A 19,612-nucleotide genomic window follows, 5' to 3' on the forward strand; every position below is an offset into this window, starting at 1 on the left:
TTTTTCTTCCCTTTTGCTTTGCAGGGAAGACGACAGAGGTAACACTACCATGAGCCACAGGGGTCACAAGGTTTACTGCAATCCTCAATATTTATTTAGCATAATGGATCGAAAAAAAATAATTTAATTAAAAAGAAAATAAAATATGTTTAGCATCTATGTCATATCCTGAAAATAATGACAACATTTTTCTTAATATGATTTCTAAATGACTGATTCTACTGCAATTGACTTAGAGAAATGAGGGACATATACATATCTTGGAAAAAAAAAATCTTTGCATTTATTTTTGCTATGGTCTGAATGGCTGAAGCAATATTTCTTTTCACATGGTCTCAGTGTGAAGTACAGACTGGGCTTCTTTTCCATCCTGAACATGTTCTCATAACTGAGTGTTAGACTCAGTTTACAGCTTTTTATAGCTTCAGTCCAAAATATATAATTCTGTGCAAATCATGTCAGTATTCTGCCTATTTCCTTGCCCCCTCAAATGAAAAAGAATTCCAATTTCAAACTATGAAATAAACTACACAATAAGTGACAAGAAAAACACAAGAAAAAAACCCAAACCAACGTACATATGAGAACAACCTTAAAAGATCACTTGGCTGCTACGTAAATGAAATGCACTAATAATGAACGAAAGCATTTTTATATTGAAAGTAGAAATATAGCTGTACCCCTGTATTTCTTGTCATCTTCCCTTTATTATCTACATGATTAGAGGACATGTAGTAATTCACTGTACGCTATTATATGCATATGATACTAGTTCCATAAAGAAGTATAAAATAAATATAAAAAAAAAAAAATATCACTAGTCATGGGGACAAAACATTTTCTCCTGTGGCCAGGGAGGAAAGTAGCAGAGCTGATGCGCAATAGTTTTGTTTGCAACAGTGTCATTAGGCATCCTCTCTTCTAAACATCCCTGCAAAACCAAACATGAATGGTGCCATCTACCTGCCTACCGACCATGTCTTTATGTCTGTATCCATGAGACTTTTTTCCAATGACTGTGAAGGTATATTGCCCTTGTAGAGATATTATTTTATGTAAGCATTATACACATAATCGTACTTCTCTTGAGAGATATTTTGCAATTTTTCAGTGTTGTGGAAAAAGAAATGTAAACCAAGCTTTTCCATGGACCTTTGATATTAGGATGTGTCGCATGCATTTTGTTAAAAACTCAGACTTTTGTCAGTGGGTACAAAGAAAGAACAAAAACCTGTAGCACCACCAAAAGCTTCAGCACATTGTTTAGCTAATGGAGGCATCCAGAGGGACAGCAGATACTTCAGTTTTCTAACTGTCCATGTGGAACAGACTAAGTAAATTCACTTTTAATAGTATGTGGAAAGAAGCCCCTTGCAATCTAAAATATATGCCCCAAGTTAACCTTTGGCCTATTAAACAACTTGTTCTCTGACCCAAAACAATATATACTCGTATTTTAATGCAGCAGTGTTTGAACTCCTTATGACATTTGACCTGTGTCTCATTAGGGTCTCTGATGTTATATGTCTGTGGCGCAATGTACCATTAGATTGCCTGAAGTTGCAGGGAAAAAAAAAATATATTTGCTAGCTGAAAACTCATTTGCTGGGGAAAACATGGTATCAAGGATCTCACAGAACAATTAAGGAAAGCAATCCTCTGTCACGAAAGAAAAAATTAAGAATCCTTCTGTTGTGACAACTGACTTTCCCTATATGTTAAAAAATAGACTGTTCACCTTAAATTAGCAAAATTAATTAAAAATTGCCATCAATTCTTACTAGTAATTTCATGGAACCTCTTGTTGTATCTTCAATGCATGGCACATACATCAGCTAAATAATTCATCCCAGTACCAGTGAAGTAAGTAAATAATTATATATTTACTGGCTTATTTTAAGTCAACCACTGGGCAGCGCAGCCAGGGGTTCCAGCCCCAACTTCTGCTCTGCCCTCTCCTGTGTGCTGCCTCTCCTCGAGTTTCTATTTATAAATTAGCTACATGACACAGTTTCAGTGTGGGCAGCTGTCATTTTAACTAATCTCATACTGTAAATCCACCCTAGCAGGCTTGTTCTCTATTGTGATTGGAGAATAGACTTTTTTGGGCAGCTTTCAAAAGCAGCATCTGTTTGAGAAAGCACCCATCCCTTAGCTGTGCGGAGAAGCACTCCCCCGAATTTGCCCCCCCCCCCCCCATGTTTTGCGTTCACCAAAAGAAAATGACAATTCTTGGATCTTACCCTTAGGCAACATCCTCCCTAGCCAGGATTTTGTTATAGTCGCTCAGTGGGCACTGACTGCGATTTCACTTATGGAGGGATGGAGGCTTTTTATGACACTGATACCATGTGTCCGTATCACCGGGACGATTAACAGGACCACCCTGTGGAATTACTTACTAAGATGCCATGCGGTGCCTCTGGAACCGCACTGGGGCGAGGGCAGTTTTTTTCTCCTCCCGTATCCTCTCAGAAATAACGAAGGGCATAAACTACTCGGTGTGGCCAGGCAGAGCAGGAAATAACATCAGTAAATCACTAATGGAAATGAAAAACCAAGCACCGCCTCATGCGAAATGAGATGACGGACAGCTCGAGAAGCATGTGAGTCGCTGCCGGCAGCAGGCTCCGTTTCGGCAGCCGACCCCAACCCCGTCCCACTGCCCCATCTGCCAGCACCCGGCCCTCTCCCTCCAAGCTGCAGCCTGAAAAGCATCCATTTTCTTATTTGGGGTTTGCAGCGGAAGACGTGCCCTGCAGGTGCCACCTGGCCGGGCAGCGTGCTTGCCGATACGCAACGCAACCCAACCGGCCCAGACACACGTTAAACATGTTGGTTTTCCTGCACTGAGTTATCCTGTGGTGCTCTGCAATCAATTACTGTTATACCACCATCATTAATAATTTTCTTAATGAAAATGATTCTGTTGATCTCCGTTGTATTTTAATTATCAGAGTTAAGCATAATTACACTGCAGCTCTGAGCTGGCATGTAGACTCCTTTAGGGCGCAATTTTGTTTTAACACACTGATAATGTAATTTTACATTGTGTCAGTTGTTTAGTTATTATCCAGTCGTACAATTCCGCTGTATTCCTGATAACAGATAATAACCTTAGCACCTCCTATATCCTGAAGTCATTTAAAAAGCAATATTGGAATTTCACAACTAGCTAACTTAATCGCCTTATGATTTTATAATTCCCACAGCTAAATATTTGTACAGACACCCTGTTTTAACAATGCCACTAAACATACGGTATCCATACATTTCACATAAATGGCTTAAATAATATCTAGAAAAATGTCTGTTATGTGAACATGGTTTTCAGTCTGTGCAAGTGTATTTTTTACACTGTTTCTATTCTATTCAGTCGTAATTCATTTTTAAAATCCCTTATAGTCCCAGCAGAAGATTTGTAGTTAATACTCTAGCCCCTTCCTAGGCTGTGGGGGGACTCCTACCTCTGGTCTTAGAGATTTACCAGGCCTGGTCCACAACTCTGTTAGGCACGAATCAGTACACTATGTTGCGACAATATAAAGTTCGTGCATTAATACTTCCCTCCAATGTATCTTGCTTGAATTACTGAAACTCTGTAGCTGTTTTTTTTGGAAAAAACACATTTATAATTCTAGGTAAGGTACCATTCCTAAAATCTGCCTCTAAAACTTCAGTTACGGTTTCTAGGACTTCTCTTAAATTATTGAATAGACTATTTTTGAAACATGAGAGAAGTTTGGCATAAATATTAAAACAAAAAGAGCATGTCTTTTAATTGTAATTACAGTTGTAAAAGTTTCCTGTCAAAAAAATAGAATGGGATAACGGCACATGCCATGAGTAGCCAAAAGGGATACTAATGAACTGCTTTTCCCTTTTCTAATTTGTCCTAGTATTGCGGAAATGTAGTTATAAAAAATACAGACAGAAATAAGTGATCCTAGACTAAATAGAATTAATTTCAAATGCTGAATAGTTATTTCATAGCTATTCACTCTGAATGTACTCTGATGCATGATTTTAAATAGCCGGTTTCTTAATCTAAAAATTTATATAGAAGATAAATTGTGATTCCACTGTAATAACTTAGCAATATAATCCTATATATGCACATCATATATATATACATAGGTACGCGCACACACACTTTTTGTGTTTGCTTGCCTAGGGAAAATATTTTATGGAGAGTTTTGAAGGCAAACAGGGAGTTAGCTGGCCAGCTCAGATTCACTTTCAATAGGAACTACATGCCAGACTCCTCTCCCTGTGATTATTCTGTGTGCAATACATGGGCAACTACGGTGCCCATAGCTTCTAGTGAACTGGAAGTCAGGCTGACAGTCCTATGCTCTCCTGAAAGATCTGGGGAAAATTCTGCTCTCAGAGATATCACTGTAATAAGCTAAAAAGAAATATGGCATGTGCTTCTGAGTCAGCAACTGATCGACCAGTACCACATACTGCTAGCCAATTCTCAAACTTATTTTCCTCTTAGAAATGTGCCAACTTACTCCACTCATCTCATCTTGGAAAGTAAGGAAAACAGCTCCCAGGTGACCAAATCTGCTACATGTACAATTCCACACATTTGTTCAGCTAATTGCTTTCAGAAATAACAATGTATTGCTAAGCAAACTAACAAAATTATACACACGCAACTACAACATAACATCGAATTACAACTACATGCCAGCTGACACCATTTCATTAGAAGTAATGGCACTATAGGAGACAGAAAGCTAACACAAATCAAAGCAATGTAATCTGGAATGATGAGATACAAATTGAAGGAAGAAACATTATTCTATTTATTTATTTTACCATCTTCTATTTGACATTGTTTTGTGATCCGAGCCAATTAGTCTTTCTAGTACAAAAATCCCAGTAGAGCTGAAGGCAAGTGTAGGTACTTAATGAATGACAGATCAGCCAACTCAAAGTGCAAAGAGATGAACAGAATGCAGTGAAAGTAAAGCATATCTACAACTTATTTCCCGCATTAGTTTAGTGAAGTAGCACGTTTTTAACATGTAATTATAAACCAGGGCTCAAGTTTATCCTGAACTTTAGTTATAATATGCATTTATGGTAGAAATAACAGAATTCACCTTGAGCACTGTATGACTGTCTCACAATACCTTGTTAATCAAGTACTAAAATAACCAGCATCATCAGTGAAACAAAATCCAGCACATCTGAATGAAACGACTGATATTTGGGCTACTCAGATTGCACCAAACTGAAGAAAGTTTTCAGTATTTAAAAAAAAAAAAAAGTATTTCAATAGATTCAATCAGACAGATAGCACTAAAACTGTCTAATGAATTAGTTAGTGTTTGTAAAGTACTTGAAGATGAAAAGTCTTACTGGTATATATGTGCTAAGTATTATTATAATTACAGAAAGAATGTAATACTTGATAAGACATCATCCTATGGGAATTTGCAGAAGCTATATTTTGGAGTGAAAGTAATTTCCCATTATATTAAAAGTTGTTGCAGAAAAGTTTGCCTGTGAGTATTCAATACTATGAATAGCAAACTGCAGCTCTGGGTTCAGGAGAAAAGCTTCACTATATTACTCAGAGCACTTTGCAACTTCTTTCACTTGGGCAGCAATCAGGAAGCTGCAAAGGGCGGGCAGCTCAGCCCTTTTTTGATCTGAGCCCAGTTCTCTAGTACTGCAGGTGTTCCAGGTTGCAGAATGAATGTGTTGGCATTCTGTAATTATAATAGAAAGAATTCATAAGACCCTGGTGTGCAACTCATTTTTAACATGCAAATTCCCTGTTTTCAGCGTTTCAACTTTCAAAGGTTCGTGGCAGTTTAAAAGCAATCCTCTTATAAGTGTATAAATTGCAATGATTATAGGAACAAGTTGTAATTGTTTCTAGTAAGTTTTTAGGAGTCTTTGATGTTATGATTAATGTTTTGTATGTTAATATATTGATATGGGTGCTTATTTGTCTGGATGCTGGTATGCTGAAATGGTCACTAGGTTGCCTCAGCAAACAAATCTTTGATCTCAGTAGGCCTGTTTGGTTAGAAATAAAACCTAAAAGAAATTAAACAAGAACAGTGCATGATCTGAAGTATTCACAAAGTGCTGAGATTGGTGATTGAAATACAAGGAAGGAAAGTCATAGTTTTGCAACCTGATCTTCAGGGGAAATGCCAAAAACAGCCACACTAAATAAGTTATTCTTATTCCATGTGTTCAAGTGGGGTTTTTTTTGTTTTTTTTTTTTTTAACATATTGAAATGATACCATAAGCACATTTACAAAGTTTTCACAGTGACTGACCAAACAGCGTGATGCACAGTCCATGGCACTATGGACTGAACTCACAGCTCTTTGGGTTGGTTCAGGATGCAATACAAAAGCCTTTGCATCTTGAACCAAAGTAGCTATTAGATGCGGTAGGTTAGACAAAGCATGTTTGGGGGGCCTCGGAAGAACTCATACTGACTTCAGCAAATCTGACAATTCACATAAGACAGAAATGATATGCATTGCCACTAGCCAATACATTCTAGTGAAGCATCATCACATCATGCCACTACACAGAGACTGGAATGTCAGAGGTGACAACCCTGAAATCCAGTTCCAGTTATGTTCTGTTACCATGCTGACATGAAGTCTTATCATACTCCAATCAAGTTCGAATTCTTCTTATAAAACCAGATTTCAGTCAGTAGTCTATAATGTAACGTAACATGGAGAAATGCTATCCAGTATGTCCAATAAAACATCAGAAAGAATCCACCCTTTTAAAGTGCATAGATTTTACTGATGTTTCCCAAGAGGCACTAACTCTCAAAGAGAAGTGGACGGTACGTCTTGTGTCAGCTGATGTCCTTCTGTGTTTATAAAGCACTTAGTACACTACAGACACCGTGTCAGGCTTTTGTATCATTAAAACGGGGAAAAAAAAAAAAAAAGGCAAAACCAGAGCAGGGTAGGAAAATGGGAATGAAAACTGTTCCACGTTAAGGGGAAACAAACTACTTCATTTTCCCATTATGCAACAGGTGTATTTTTATCTCAGTACCTTGCACAAGAAAGTAGAGAAAAAAAATCAGCTTGTGTTTACCTTTGCTGTACACAATGCAGTTGTTTTTGTTGTCTTCTACTCCTTGCCAAGTCACATCCAGCAACCACTTGGGGCCAGCAGTCAGTACCATAGGGACTGAAGCCTTTGTCTTCTGTAGGAAGGATGATAACAAACAGATGCCATTTGCTTGCCTTGATTAAGAACTTGAATAATAATAGTAATGATCATTTTATTTGCAAACAACAAAATCTCCAAACACATAAGCCAAGGTCTTATTCCCCTGCCTCAGGATTTTTTTTAAGAAGGCACAAGCAGTAAGCTTTAGTTCTTTCATTGATTGAATGGTGAAACTATTATCAAGGATTTTTCCGAATGATATTGGATCAGATCTCCAAGATTAAGCAGATCTCTGGTGGCTGAGAATTATAAAGGGAATGCAGATGACTTTCACAGCAAAGAGCCAAGTGTTTAGAAGTGAACTTTAGACACATTGTACTTCATTATCAACAGGATCTCACTATTTCCTGAAACAGACAGGAAAGAATTTAAAGAATTGGTATCCATTTCAAAGATCTGTCCTGGGTAACATTTGTATTATCATAGGAAATTGTTGTGAACGGATAATGGAATTTTTCCCCTTTTGGTAAGTGTTGGTGTGTGATTTTACTATGTCTGAAATAATAATAATGCTAATGATTCACTGTACTTTGTCTCCAAAAAGACTATAAAAGAAGTTGTATTAATAAATTCGAAGGCACAAAAGTAAAGCATGACATCCATTGCACCTGAAAGGCATGCAGACAAGGAGATGCACATTTAACAAAACCATCTCCTGTGTATATTTCAGATTCTCTATTAAGAGAATTTGGTATTTGAGGAGATAAGGTAGAGGCTTCAAATTTATTAACACTTAACTCCTTTTACTAATCAAATGGCAAAAACCCTGTGGGTAATCCTGAGTTTGTCAGTATGTGGCACTGAGATGCCACTGCTATCATTCACAGTTCCTTTTCTCTATATCAAGCACGAAACCACAACAGAGAGTACAAAGTACAACAGTCACCACGTAACTTTTAATTTAATTTTTTTTCTGGGATATAATTCCGCCCAAGACATTCCAACCTTTTCTAAGAGCTTTGATTAATTATTTTTATATTCCACCAATAATTATCTAGTTGGCTCCAGCTATGTTCTATTGTGATATTCTGTATGATTAAGAGAGTTAAAAAAATTTAAGATATGGAAAATGATATATTTACATGGACATTCCAGATGCGTTGGCCACATTTATTATCTATGATTGTTCCAGAAATGTAGTGAAGCATATTAAGATTTACCATAGAACATATTACATTCCCAAAATATACACAAAAATATTTATTGAAAATAAGACATTATTTCAAATATTTGCTATATAAGATTAAAGTCATAATCTTATATAAGATATATTTAATATAATTTATGATATATCAATAATTTAATAAAGATTACAGAATAAGACTTATTGAATGTCAGTTCTTCACATTTTCAGTTGGTTTTTTTGATCTGTTTATTCTCTAATACTGTTTTATCAAATATAGTATTTCTTGCTTAATTTGCATTTTATATTTTTCATTTTTCATATAAATGTTTATGCATAAGTCACACTTCTTCTATATGCACTCCATACATTATTCATCTTCTAGAAGTGTTGGAAAAAACAGATATAAATGAAGAATGAAATTAGTAAAAAGGAATGTAACAGCTAGTGACAACATACCTACCTAGTGTAAAAATACTGCAAGCAGAGACATGCAATGTCTCAATTCCTAATACTGCTTTTTCTATGGGAAGCTGCAGAAAGTGTGTTTGTTTGTATGAAGTATTACAAGAGTCAACCCAACTGCATGCATTTGAAATCTGAATTTAAATTCTGATTTCTAACTGGCCAGTAAACAAGACAATTTTTTTTTTAATTTAGTTAAGTTCATATATAAACTATCAAGTCTGATATTCCTTATTATGAAATCAGTGCAAAGTATTTACATATGGACTACACAGAAAATAATGATGTAAATGAGGCATAAACTGAAAAAGATCTGCAAGAGATGAGATGAAAGGTAACCAAAGTATCATCTCTATCTTCTATTATAGAAAAGTCTGGACTTGAGTGTCATTTACACCAAAACAGTGCTAAGGCTGCTATGGAAACAAGGAAGAGTGGCTATTCTTCACATAGCTGAGAATCACACCCATATTAAATACAAGCTTTAGCATGAATGTTAGCAACCGTGACTGCATAGCAATAATGAAGAGGAGGACCAGGACATGTTCCTACCACATGCTGCATTTCTCCAATGGCCATTTCAGTCAAGCCTGTAACATGTTTTTTGTGCTTATATGTGCCCTCAGTCTCTGGTAATCCCAAGTATAATCAAAAGACAGTGCAATATTATCCAGGTAGTGGACTTTTCCAAGTACACCATAAATGATTCAGACATTCAAACAAGTCTTTTTTTTAAGTTGGAGGCCAAGTTAAAAAAACAAAACAAAACAAAACAAAATTCTATCTTTTAAGTGTGGAAGGGATCACCTATTTAATTTTCACAAGATCTAGTTCCTATTTCTGGTTTTCTTCTTCCCAGACATTTGACATTTCATTGTGTCTCTCCCATCTTTAAGGGTATTATCTGCATTAAGGTGGTATCAAAAAGCCTCAAATAATATCAGGATCTTCTTGTGCTGGGCAATAGTTTATTATCTACATAGACAGGACAAATACTATGTCCTGGGAAAGGATTATACTTAACAACATACTGCTGAGGAAGAAATGAGATTCAGAGATAACATTTGACTTTCTCATGGAGATTAATTTCTCCTTTAGTAAGTGGTAGGCTCAGACCCAGGCCACCGCCCCTGTTTCTTCTAGACAATGAGAGGAGCCCAGGCTTGTGCACCATCCTTTCTGAGGTGAAGCAGCAGCAGCAGGTAAACTGAACACCAGCAGTCAGGATGTGAATTCACTTTGCTGTCCCCCATTTACAGGGCTTTTTTGGAACGTAAAGAACGACATGGAGATCACTAAATTAGCTTCCAGGTCGGCTTGGCAGTAAAACCTGTAATCAGTTCAGCAGCTGTGAGCAGTCTCTAGGCACTAGAGATAGGCTGGAGGAGGAACAGGGTGTTTTGTCTCACAGCTCTGCTAGCCCAGAAGAGCTGGTGGACACCTCAAAAGAATTTCCTACTCTCCCATAGCTCTGCTCCCAAGCTGCACAGATACGTAAATAACCTTCTTTTAATATGAAAGCAAAACTTCACAAGGCCCTGGCTGCTCGTAAAGCTTGGCAGCTCCACTAAGGGAGACGGGCAATGGCTTCTCTTTGAAGTACCTCACAGGCATATTGTGTGAGCTGTAAGACGAGTCAGGACCACCGCAGCAGTTCTTGGGGTCTGGCATCCTGTGAGGTTCACACGTTCATAGGAGGTGCTCACCACTGACAAAGTCTTGCTCTTGTGCCTTATTACATAGTAAGAATTGAAGCAAATCTGCTGATTAAGGAAAGGCCATTTCCCTAAAATGGTTAAAATGAAAAGACCCCAGTCCAAGATAACAAGAAGCTATGGTTAAATCAGTCATGCCTTTATCACCTCAAGATTAGACTACTGCAATGCGCTATACCTGAGGCTACATTTTAAATCCATTTGAAAGCTGAAGCTGGTGCAGAATGCAGCAACCCGCTTGTAAAGCAGGATATCGTGCTTTGAGCGCATTACACCAGTGCTTTTTAATCTGCACTAAGTGTCTGTGGGATTTAAGGCGCTGGTTACAACCTGTGAAGCCTGGGACCTGTCTATTCGAGATACCTAATTGAGACCTGCCAGGTCCTTTGCCTCAACTGTACAACCACAACTGAGATCCACCAAGGAACATGAAAAAGGGCTTTCTTGGCTTGACACAGAAGAAACTCTTGGCAGGGCAAAATGTTCTTCATGACAACTCTTTACTTTTGGGACACCATCCCACTTGAAGTAAAGTATGTTCATGCTTTGACTCTCAGAGTGTACTATGAAAATTACCCTGTAATTCATAAGATGTATTTGTTGTAATGTAACATTTAGTTGGTCATTCCCAAAATGGTGGTGGGACATATTAGCTACTTTATGCTATGGTTTGGTTTGTTCGGGTTTTGTTTGTTTGTTTGTTTGGGCTTTTTTGCAGTGCTATTAGTTTAAGAAAGGTACCTTTTTACAAAAAAGCTTCCTTCGCACAGTAGCAACCATATTACAGCTGTTTAAAAATAAGACTTCAAAAACCAAACAAAATTTTATTTCTCCCTCCAAAGGCACTGCTACAAATTACTCAAAAGCTTACAAAACATCCTGCTTACTGCCTAAGTATAATCACAGGGATCTACTAACACAGGTGTCCATAAGATAGGGCCATAAAAGAGGAACCTCACATTTTAGAAACGAGGGCACATTAAAGAACTGCAATATTGTTCACTGCTCTATACTAGGTAAGTGTGTATTCTACACTACAGTCATTTTTACCTGAAAATGCAATTTCTGCTAATGTCTTCATGCCATAACTAGACAAATTTGACAAGGACAAACAGGGTCAAAACTGTGATCTCTCAGGGAACAATTAGAATCAGCTAATGAGGATGAAAGAGGTCAGGCAGGCATCCACTTTTCACTAACCTTTGAAGCAACTGGACAAACAAGGGAGGTAACCCTCCATAAATGTTTATATTCAGTCAAGAGGTTAATGGAGATAAAAATAACCATCACAGAGGGCTGAAAATAGTTTTGCACTCTTGCTAGAAGGAACCAGTGCTGGCAAGTAATGTTAGATGGGCTCTTCCCTGCAAAGATTTCCAACATATGATGTATGTGGCCTGGCAGAAACTTGAGGAAACCCTCACACTAAAGGGAAATATGGTATGAGCAAGTTGTTTGAAATCTATGAAATTCTGATGTCAAATGCCTGATCGATGCTAGCTGTTCCCTAAGAAGCTGTGCCAGAGCAAGAAATAGGTGCTGAGCTGATGTTAAGTAAGTCGCTGTGACACAACCATCCTGTCCCAGGCATGGTGTTCCAAAACATGTTCAACATTTTTTAAGGAGATGTACCATCCATTGAAAAATCACTACATTTCTATCTTTACCTTTTTTTTTTTCTTCAGGCAGTACAGGGCTCTATAATGTCAAAACTACTGCCTACTCTCACCAAAACGGAGGGAAGTTGCTTGGGACTTAAGATACTCAAGGGCTTTGCTTCTAATTGTATTTTGGTTCCTGCAAACAGATTTTCTTTCTAAATCTTCCAAAGAGTCTGAGTTCCCATAAAAGATACAGAAGATTACCAAAATGGCTTTGTGCCATTAGAGAAAGTGCTCATGCCCCACTGTGCAGTGTTATTTTATGCAGACAATTAAAAACAAGACTGTACTGGGAGGAGAACTAAATATATGTAAGGTGCCTTCAGATAGGAGTCTGGGATAGTAAAACACCAGTTAATACACCGACGGAGGTTTCTACTTTGAAATTCAGTTTAAATTCAGTTTGATTGTCACAGGGTTGACATACCTTCTGACATGCTGAAACTGCAGAACGTCCCCTCTTGAGAGGTCAAGTTCACCTTTGGCGGCCACCATACTCAATACAGCAGAACTTTATAAGCTCATCAAATCAATTCAGTTGGGAAGGTCTCCTAAGGGGTCATTCTGGACTGAGCAATAGCAGAGATTTGCATAGTCTCAAACTATCCCTAATTAATTAATATTTGTTCTAAGATGTTTTTGAATAAGAGTGTAACTCTTATCACCTCACACTTACATTGACTGTCTTAATGTATCTCTGCGTCATATAACTGATAACAAATTCATCAAACCCTAAGACAAGCCTATCCAAACAGCCCAGTGGACAGACACAGACCCTCATTTTGTTGTCAATTTGTGTGCAGTCAGCTGGACTGCCTTTCAATTTCTCTAGCTTCCCTGAAAACTCTCATCTTTTTCCAAGGAGGAGTCAGTCTTGGAAGAATATTTATAGAATCACAGAATCATAGAATTGTTTAGGTTGGAAAAGACCTTTAAGATCATCAAGTCCAACCATTAACCTAGCACCACCAAGTCCACCACTAAACCATGTCCTTAAGGACTACATCTACACATCTTTTAAATATCTCCAGGGATGGAGACCCAAACACTTCCCTGGGCAGCCTGTTCCAGTGCCTGACTACCCTTTCAGTGAAGAAGTTTTCCCTAAGATCCAACCTAATCCTGCCCTGGCGCAACTTGAGGCCGTTTCCTCTCGTCCTGTCACTTTTTACTTGGCAGAAGATACCAACCCCGACCTCACTACAGCCTCCTTTCAGGTAGTTGTAGAGAGCAATAAGGTCTCCCCTCAGCCTCCTTTCCTCCAGACTAAACAACCCCAGTTCCTTCAGCTATTCCTCCTAACACTTGTGCTCTAGACCCTTCAACACCTTTGTTGCCCTTCTTTGGACACGCTCTAGCACCTCAATGTCCTTCCCCAAGCCTGTACTGTTGCATGGGGTTGTTGTGACCAAAGTGCAGGATGCAGCACTTGCCCATGTTGAACCTCATGCAGTTGGCCCATGCCCAACGATCCAGCCTGTCCAGGTCGCTCTGTAGGGCCTTCCTACCCTCCAGCAGGACAACACTCCTGCCCAACTTGGTGTCATCTGCAAACTTACTGAGGGTGCACTCAATCCCCTCATCCAGATCATCAATGAAGATGTTGAACAGGACCGGCCCCAACACTGAGCCCTGGGGAACACCACTCGTGACTGGCCACCAACTGGATTTGATTCCATTCACCACCACTCTCTGGGCCTGGACATCCAGCCAGTTTTTTACCCAGCAGAGAGTATACTCATCCAAGCCATGAGCAGCCAGTTTCTCTAGGAGACTGCTGTGGGAAACCTTGTCAAAGGCCTTACTAAAGTCCGGGTAGACAGCAGCCCTTATCTCAAGGGCTTCTCTGGAAACCCTGCCAGTCAAGGCCCATGGCAGCACTCCACAGTGCCATGGCTTTCTTTGCTAGACATGGGGATGCAACTCCTCTCCCCTCACAGAAGACTGGAGATGTCAGGAGGTTTTCGGTGCTGTGGTTCCATGCTGATGACAAACATCACCAAATAAAGCAAAGACAGGGCAGTCTCCAGCCTGTAAACACCTACTCTGGAGCTGCACAATTGCACTGGGATTTCAGTTTTCACAGACCCCGCTATGTCTATCATCAGTGAGATTTTGAAACTTAAGCTAAATGCAAGAGAAATTTTGCAGTCCTTAGTCCTTGTAGTTGAAAAAAAATATATTTTGAAAACCTGATACAAATGTAATAGATGCAGTTAGCTTTGCCTAAATCTGCAGACAGCCTGGCATAACTGTTTTAGTTACTACTTTACAACTTTATGAGATCCAGTGTTTCAGAGGAGTGTTCAAGTATCATCCATCAGATGCTTGTCATGGCTAGATGAAGAGAGTACAAGAACCTGTTTATCTGCACCGATGTAACTGGTGTTCTGGCATGCTAACTGGCAGAAAGAAGACAGACAGACAAATTGTTCCTTGTGATGGGCCATGAAACTAGTGACCGAGAAAAGAAGGAGGGGTCAGTGTTACTTCTTAGTATCTTGGACAAGGTAGCAGGGAAAAAGTCCTCATGTCTCTTCTGCCCAGAGCTCTGCATTCTCATTATATAGTGCTAGTGGTTAACACAGCAGTGCTGCACCTGTGGACTGGCTGGCTGTGAAACAACTTGCATCATTCCTAGTCTACAATGCATTACATTTAGCTATTTATTTTGGGATTCCACTTATCTGAAGTCTCTTCAGGGGTGTTTTGTTTTTGTTTTTTTTTTTTTTTGTGATACTAGAAGAAAAAGAATTGGTAACATCTGAAGAGGCTGTGGTCAAACCAAAGTCTTTAAGTGTTTTAAACACAAAAAAGGAAAAAAAAAAAAGAAAGGAAAAAAAAAGAAATGTACACACAGATGGAATCCCAAAAGACAGCTGGGATTCCCTGCAACTGAGAAACCCTGCTGTTTACCCCAAGAGATCATCACTTGTCAAGTGACAAAACTGAACATACATTTCACCATATATCCACAAACCTAAAGCAGACCAAAGAAAATATTCAAACAAAGAAATACACCCTAGGTCTGTTAATATTTTCCAACACTTGTCATGACTTCAGTATGATTCCAAATTTTTTATTAATATCAAATATGCCTGCTGATGATGTCCCTCATGCAAATTAAATGTACACAAAACATTGAGATCATTTAATGTTACCTAGCTGGAATGATTTTTTTTCAAATCTACAAAATAAACATAAATCAAATCTCACTGTAACTTAGGTATAAAATAATGGCTGTCAAAAGCAACTTTAGCTTGTTCTATTTAATCCAGGATACCCTTGGAAGCCATCTTCAAACTCTTCCCCAGAAATAGGAAGGTTTAAAATAATTAATGCAGATTCTGGAGCACCTGGTCCTAGCTGAGGGTCCCGGCAGTTCCTTCTGGCTGCTTGCCATGTGGTCCTGGAGGAGGTGAAAACCAACTGCTAGGAACAGGAATGGAAAAGCTGGAAACTGGGCCTCTGAACACTCAGTGAGCTTCCCCTGCCCACATCACCCCATGCTGACGGGCTTTCTGCTCCTGTCCTTCCCTCCTATAAAGTCCTTTCACCTGGCTTCACTCTGCAGCTGCTCCTCCCCTGCCCTGTCCTCCTACGTTTCTCTTTCTTCCATTTTGTATATACCTGACTAACTATGTCCTCCCTTTCCCAAAGAGCATGGGCTGGACAGCAGTGTATTTTGCTATCACTTTCCTGACTCGACATTCTCATTATATTTCTCCTATTACTCTCTGTCCTATTCATTTCATTCTTTGAGAAAGCAGTACATATTTATATATATATATGTAGATATGTATGTATATATGCATTGTGTGTTTACACAATGACCAGCACCAGGAAACCATATTCTTAGTTGGTGCTCTGATTAGCATAAATATGATTAGGATATTCTGAAACTTGACAACGCTAAGTGAATCATCTCTATTGTGGTGAGTTGATACCTACGGGTAGCATGCCCACCGTCATTGTGTCTTAGTGCTCAGGTATCTGCCGTGGGTGTTGAACCTTCCCTCTTTGCTATAAAGTTGAATACTTTGGATAATACTATTTCAGAGATGACACGCACCTGTACTGATGAAATCACACTACATATAACTTATCTTTAGGCAAGGTATAATGCAGTGCTGCTCGCACACTTTCACACTGAATTATCAGTGCATTTTTCCTACTGGGTTAACCTCCCTGTTGTAAATTATTGTCTACTCTAAGAATTAGGTGTCTCTTTCTACTAATGAGACCACGTTGATATTTGACAGTAAATATTTTCCAAATGCACGTGCTTGAATATAACTCCTTTCACTTTTGCTAAACATTTTTAATGTTAGATAGATGAATACTCTGCTCAGTATGGCTCAGCTGCGATTCTGCAAACATCGAGTTTACACTGGATGGGCTGAGGGACTAAACTCTGGGATAAACCATCAATCCCTGTTAATCGTCTGACATTTGCTCTCTTACTTTGCACAAAGATCATTTGGGCCTGGGGTAGTTCATGTGACAACAGATATTCTAGACGATCAAGGAGACAATTACAGAGGTTTTATATGAAAACATGAAGGCATTTATATTGCATATGGGTTAATTCTGCCTGGTCCCACTGTCCAACTATTTACACTGAAACCATCCACAATGATTGCTGTATCTACAGCTTAGTTACAGTGTGGTACAGAATAATTTCTGCTTTCCAGTAATCTTGGATTTTTTCTCTGTTGTACTTCTTCTTATCCTGGAATGGATGAATATTTCCAGAATGGATCATTTTCAGAAGTCCAAATTTCATATATTATATGTATTTATTTTTATCTAAGGAATCCATTAAGATACAAAAATAAAAAAGGACATCCATAAAGCCTTCTATAAACAGTCCATTATGCAGAACTATAGATTAGTTAGTAGTTATAGATTCTGCTTATTATGTATTATTATTACAGGTTGTGTATTTTAATTTAGAAAAGTGAATGTTTTCGTCATGAAAGGTGAATAATAAAAAGTCACGCTTTAGCAGCAGTAAAAGATAATATTTTTTAATTTCCCTTTTTTTCCCAGAACCAAAACGGTAGAAAATAAAAAGTCCTCTGTATATGCTTGTCCAATATTTTAACTGTATAATCCAGTGCAGCTCTATTAGGATTATATTTCCAGTGAAAATTGTGAGGCCTTTATGAAATATGTAATTAATACAAAGGTATTGTAGTCAATGGTGTAAGTACTATAGTGTAATTCTCTTGATGATGCATGACACAATACTTGAACTTCAGTGGTACATAGACTGAATGCACACAAATATTATATATTAATTCCTACCTAACTCATTTGAAATAGAATTGGGGAATAGAAAAAAATTTTCTGTGCTTTTCTTCCTGATTTACTAAGATTTTTATTTATGTTTTTATTAGATATTTTTATATATATCTTTGCCAAGAGGAAACATGGTACTTGAACAGTATAAATCCAATATACAGTCCTCTCTGCCCAACTTTTATATTTGTTAAGACAGCATAATCATCTAAGGTAGAAGTTTAACGCATGATTCAACAACCAGAAATCTACATGTATGACTTTGATGAATTATTTTTAGTTCAGTTAAAACATCCCAGTTTATCTCATTTTAAGATTATCCTTGACATATTTAGAAATCCTAATGCAGATTTTATGGCCCACACCTATCCCTGATGGTGCTAATGGACTAGACATAATGAATCATTCTAATTTGGATGAAAGGACCACACAACATTGTGGCAGTCCTTTAGAGAATTAAGGCTCAATTCTGATCTTCCAGACTTATGAATGCGTTTTTGGGATTAGGCCGCATATCTGTACATCTGTTGAGTCTCAAGGGGTGTATACTCAGCTAAGTATTCTGACCTTCCAATGTACTGTATCAAATGTGTGGCCTTGGGATATGAAAGGATTTGTTTACAACTGTATTTTAACACTGATTTAATATATAATTATGGGGTAAAACCTAATTCCTCCTTACATCTTCATGTAGAAAATTCCATCACTATTAAGCAGACACTGGGATATTTTTCACCCAGTGAGTATGATAGTAAAATGGAAGAAACTGAAACACCCACCCAGGATAATGTAAAATCAAGGACAATCTTCTTAGAGATGGCTTTAAAATCAGCTTCTTGTGTCCATAAAAAACAAGTTTAAATTATCTCCTGTGAGTGTGTTGTCAGTTGGAATATTGATGGAAAAGTTCATAAATAATTGGAATATTTGGTTATTCTCTATTCACTTATAATTTCTATTTTCTAGTCTATCAAAGATAGAATGTTGTAAAATTTCCTTTAGCTGGTTAAACTTTCATAAGATACACATAGTGTTTTCATGTAAAAATTTTAACTATTTTGATTCCACTGAAAACTTCTTCCCAAATATTATCAGTGAAAAAACCCACAAAATATGAAAACAGACGTCACAAGAAAATTAGTTCAGTAGAAATTAACATATGACTATGCAGTATTTTAGGGTTTTTAATCTTCCTTCCATTCCATCAAATTTTGTGTAGATTCTTAAATAAATAACAATGGTATTGAGTAAGTGATTAATATGGGGATTTCAGAAACAATACATTTCAAAATTCTGTGCTTTTTCATCAATATGATCTTTCACAGGTCTGAATTACGAATTTTCTTTATCATTTCAGAAAGCTTGGACCAGGAAGATGAAGTGAGCAGAGCAGCACCTTTATGTTGCAAGCAGTTACTTTCTTCCAGTTGAAGAATATGTTACACATAATTAGGTCATTTTTTCCACATTGCCTTAAAAGTGTGAGGATTTTTTCTGCTGTTCTCACATAAAAATGAAAATGAACTTCCCTAAAATGCCCAACGGCAGATTAAAAGGATCCTCATTTTTTGTAGCTTGTATGACATAGCTGTGTAACACAGCTCTCATTGAAATTGCTTCAGTGTACTGATTATATGCAGCATGACGAAGAACTGCAACTGTGCAAGTTTTCATGAAAAAAGAAGTTTTCAAAGAATGGGTGAAGGTCCTTCACTGGGACTGAAGATAAAGATGGAGAGTCCGGCAGCGGGACTGGTGAGTACAGGGCTCTGGTTCCAGTAAGACTCAACAAACAGCTCAGATCAGAATCTAAAGTGCAGGAAAACAGCCTGTAGCTTCGAGATTAGCTTTCTCACACTATTCCTGAGTTAAGCCAGTACAAACATCATCATGAATGCATAATTATAATTACGCACTACACTATGCATAATAGATCTTAAAATCTGGAAACAAAGAAGTAGTGTAGGAATGCTGTTTTCAGGCTTTTCGTTTTGAATACAATGAAGCTGGGTGTAAGGGTAAAAGACTTTCTGTAAGTAAAAACAGTTCCAAGAAAATATATTTTACTTGGAAAATTCATTCAGATACTTATGCAACATTTACACAT

The 19,612-nt window shown here is 37.8% G+C and overlaps 1 protein-coding gene across 4 annotated transcripts in view; it reads right to left on the reverse strand.

Moving 5' to 3' along the window:
• The window catches only part of ZFPM2 (zinc finger protein, FOG family member 2), a 317,280-nt gene that overhangs the window by 99,085 nt on the left and 198,583 nt on the right, over positions 1 to 19,612 (reverse strand). For all 4 annotated transcript variants that reach the window (XM_087747663.1, XM_087747644.1, XM_009469422.2 and 1 more), the window contains one exon: positions 7,100 to 7,211. In XM_087747663.1, coding sequence (XP_087603789.1) covers positions 7,100 to 7,211 — 112 coding nt within the window. The remainder of the gene's footprint in view (positions 1 to 7,099; positions 7,212 to 19,612) is intronic.

This window comes from Nipponia nippon, unplaced genomic scaffold, assembly GCF_047370975.1.
Source record: "Nipponia nippon isolate SJK-2023a ecotype South Korea unplaced genomic scaffold, ASM4737097v1 scaffold_1, whole genome shotgun sequence".
Classification (NCBI taxonomy): domain Eukaryota; kingdom Metazoa; phylum Chordata; class Aves; order Pelecaniformes; family Threskiornithidae; genus Nipponia; species Nipponia nippon.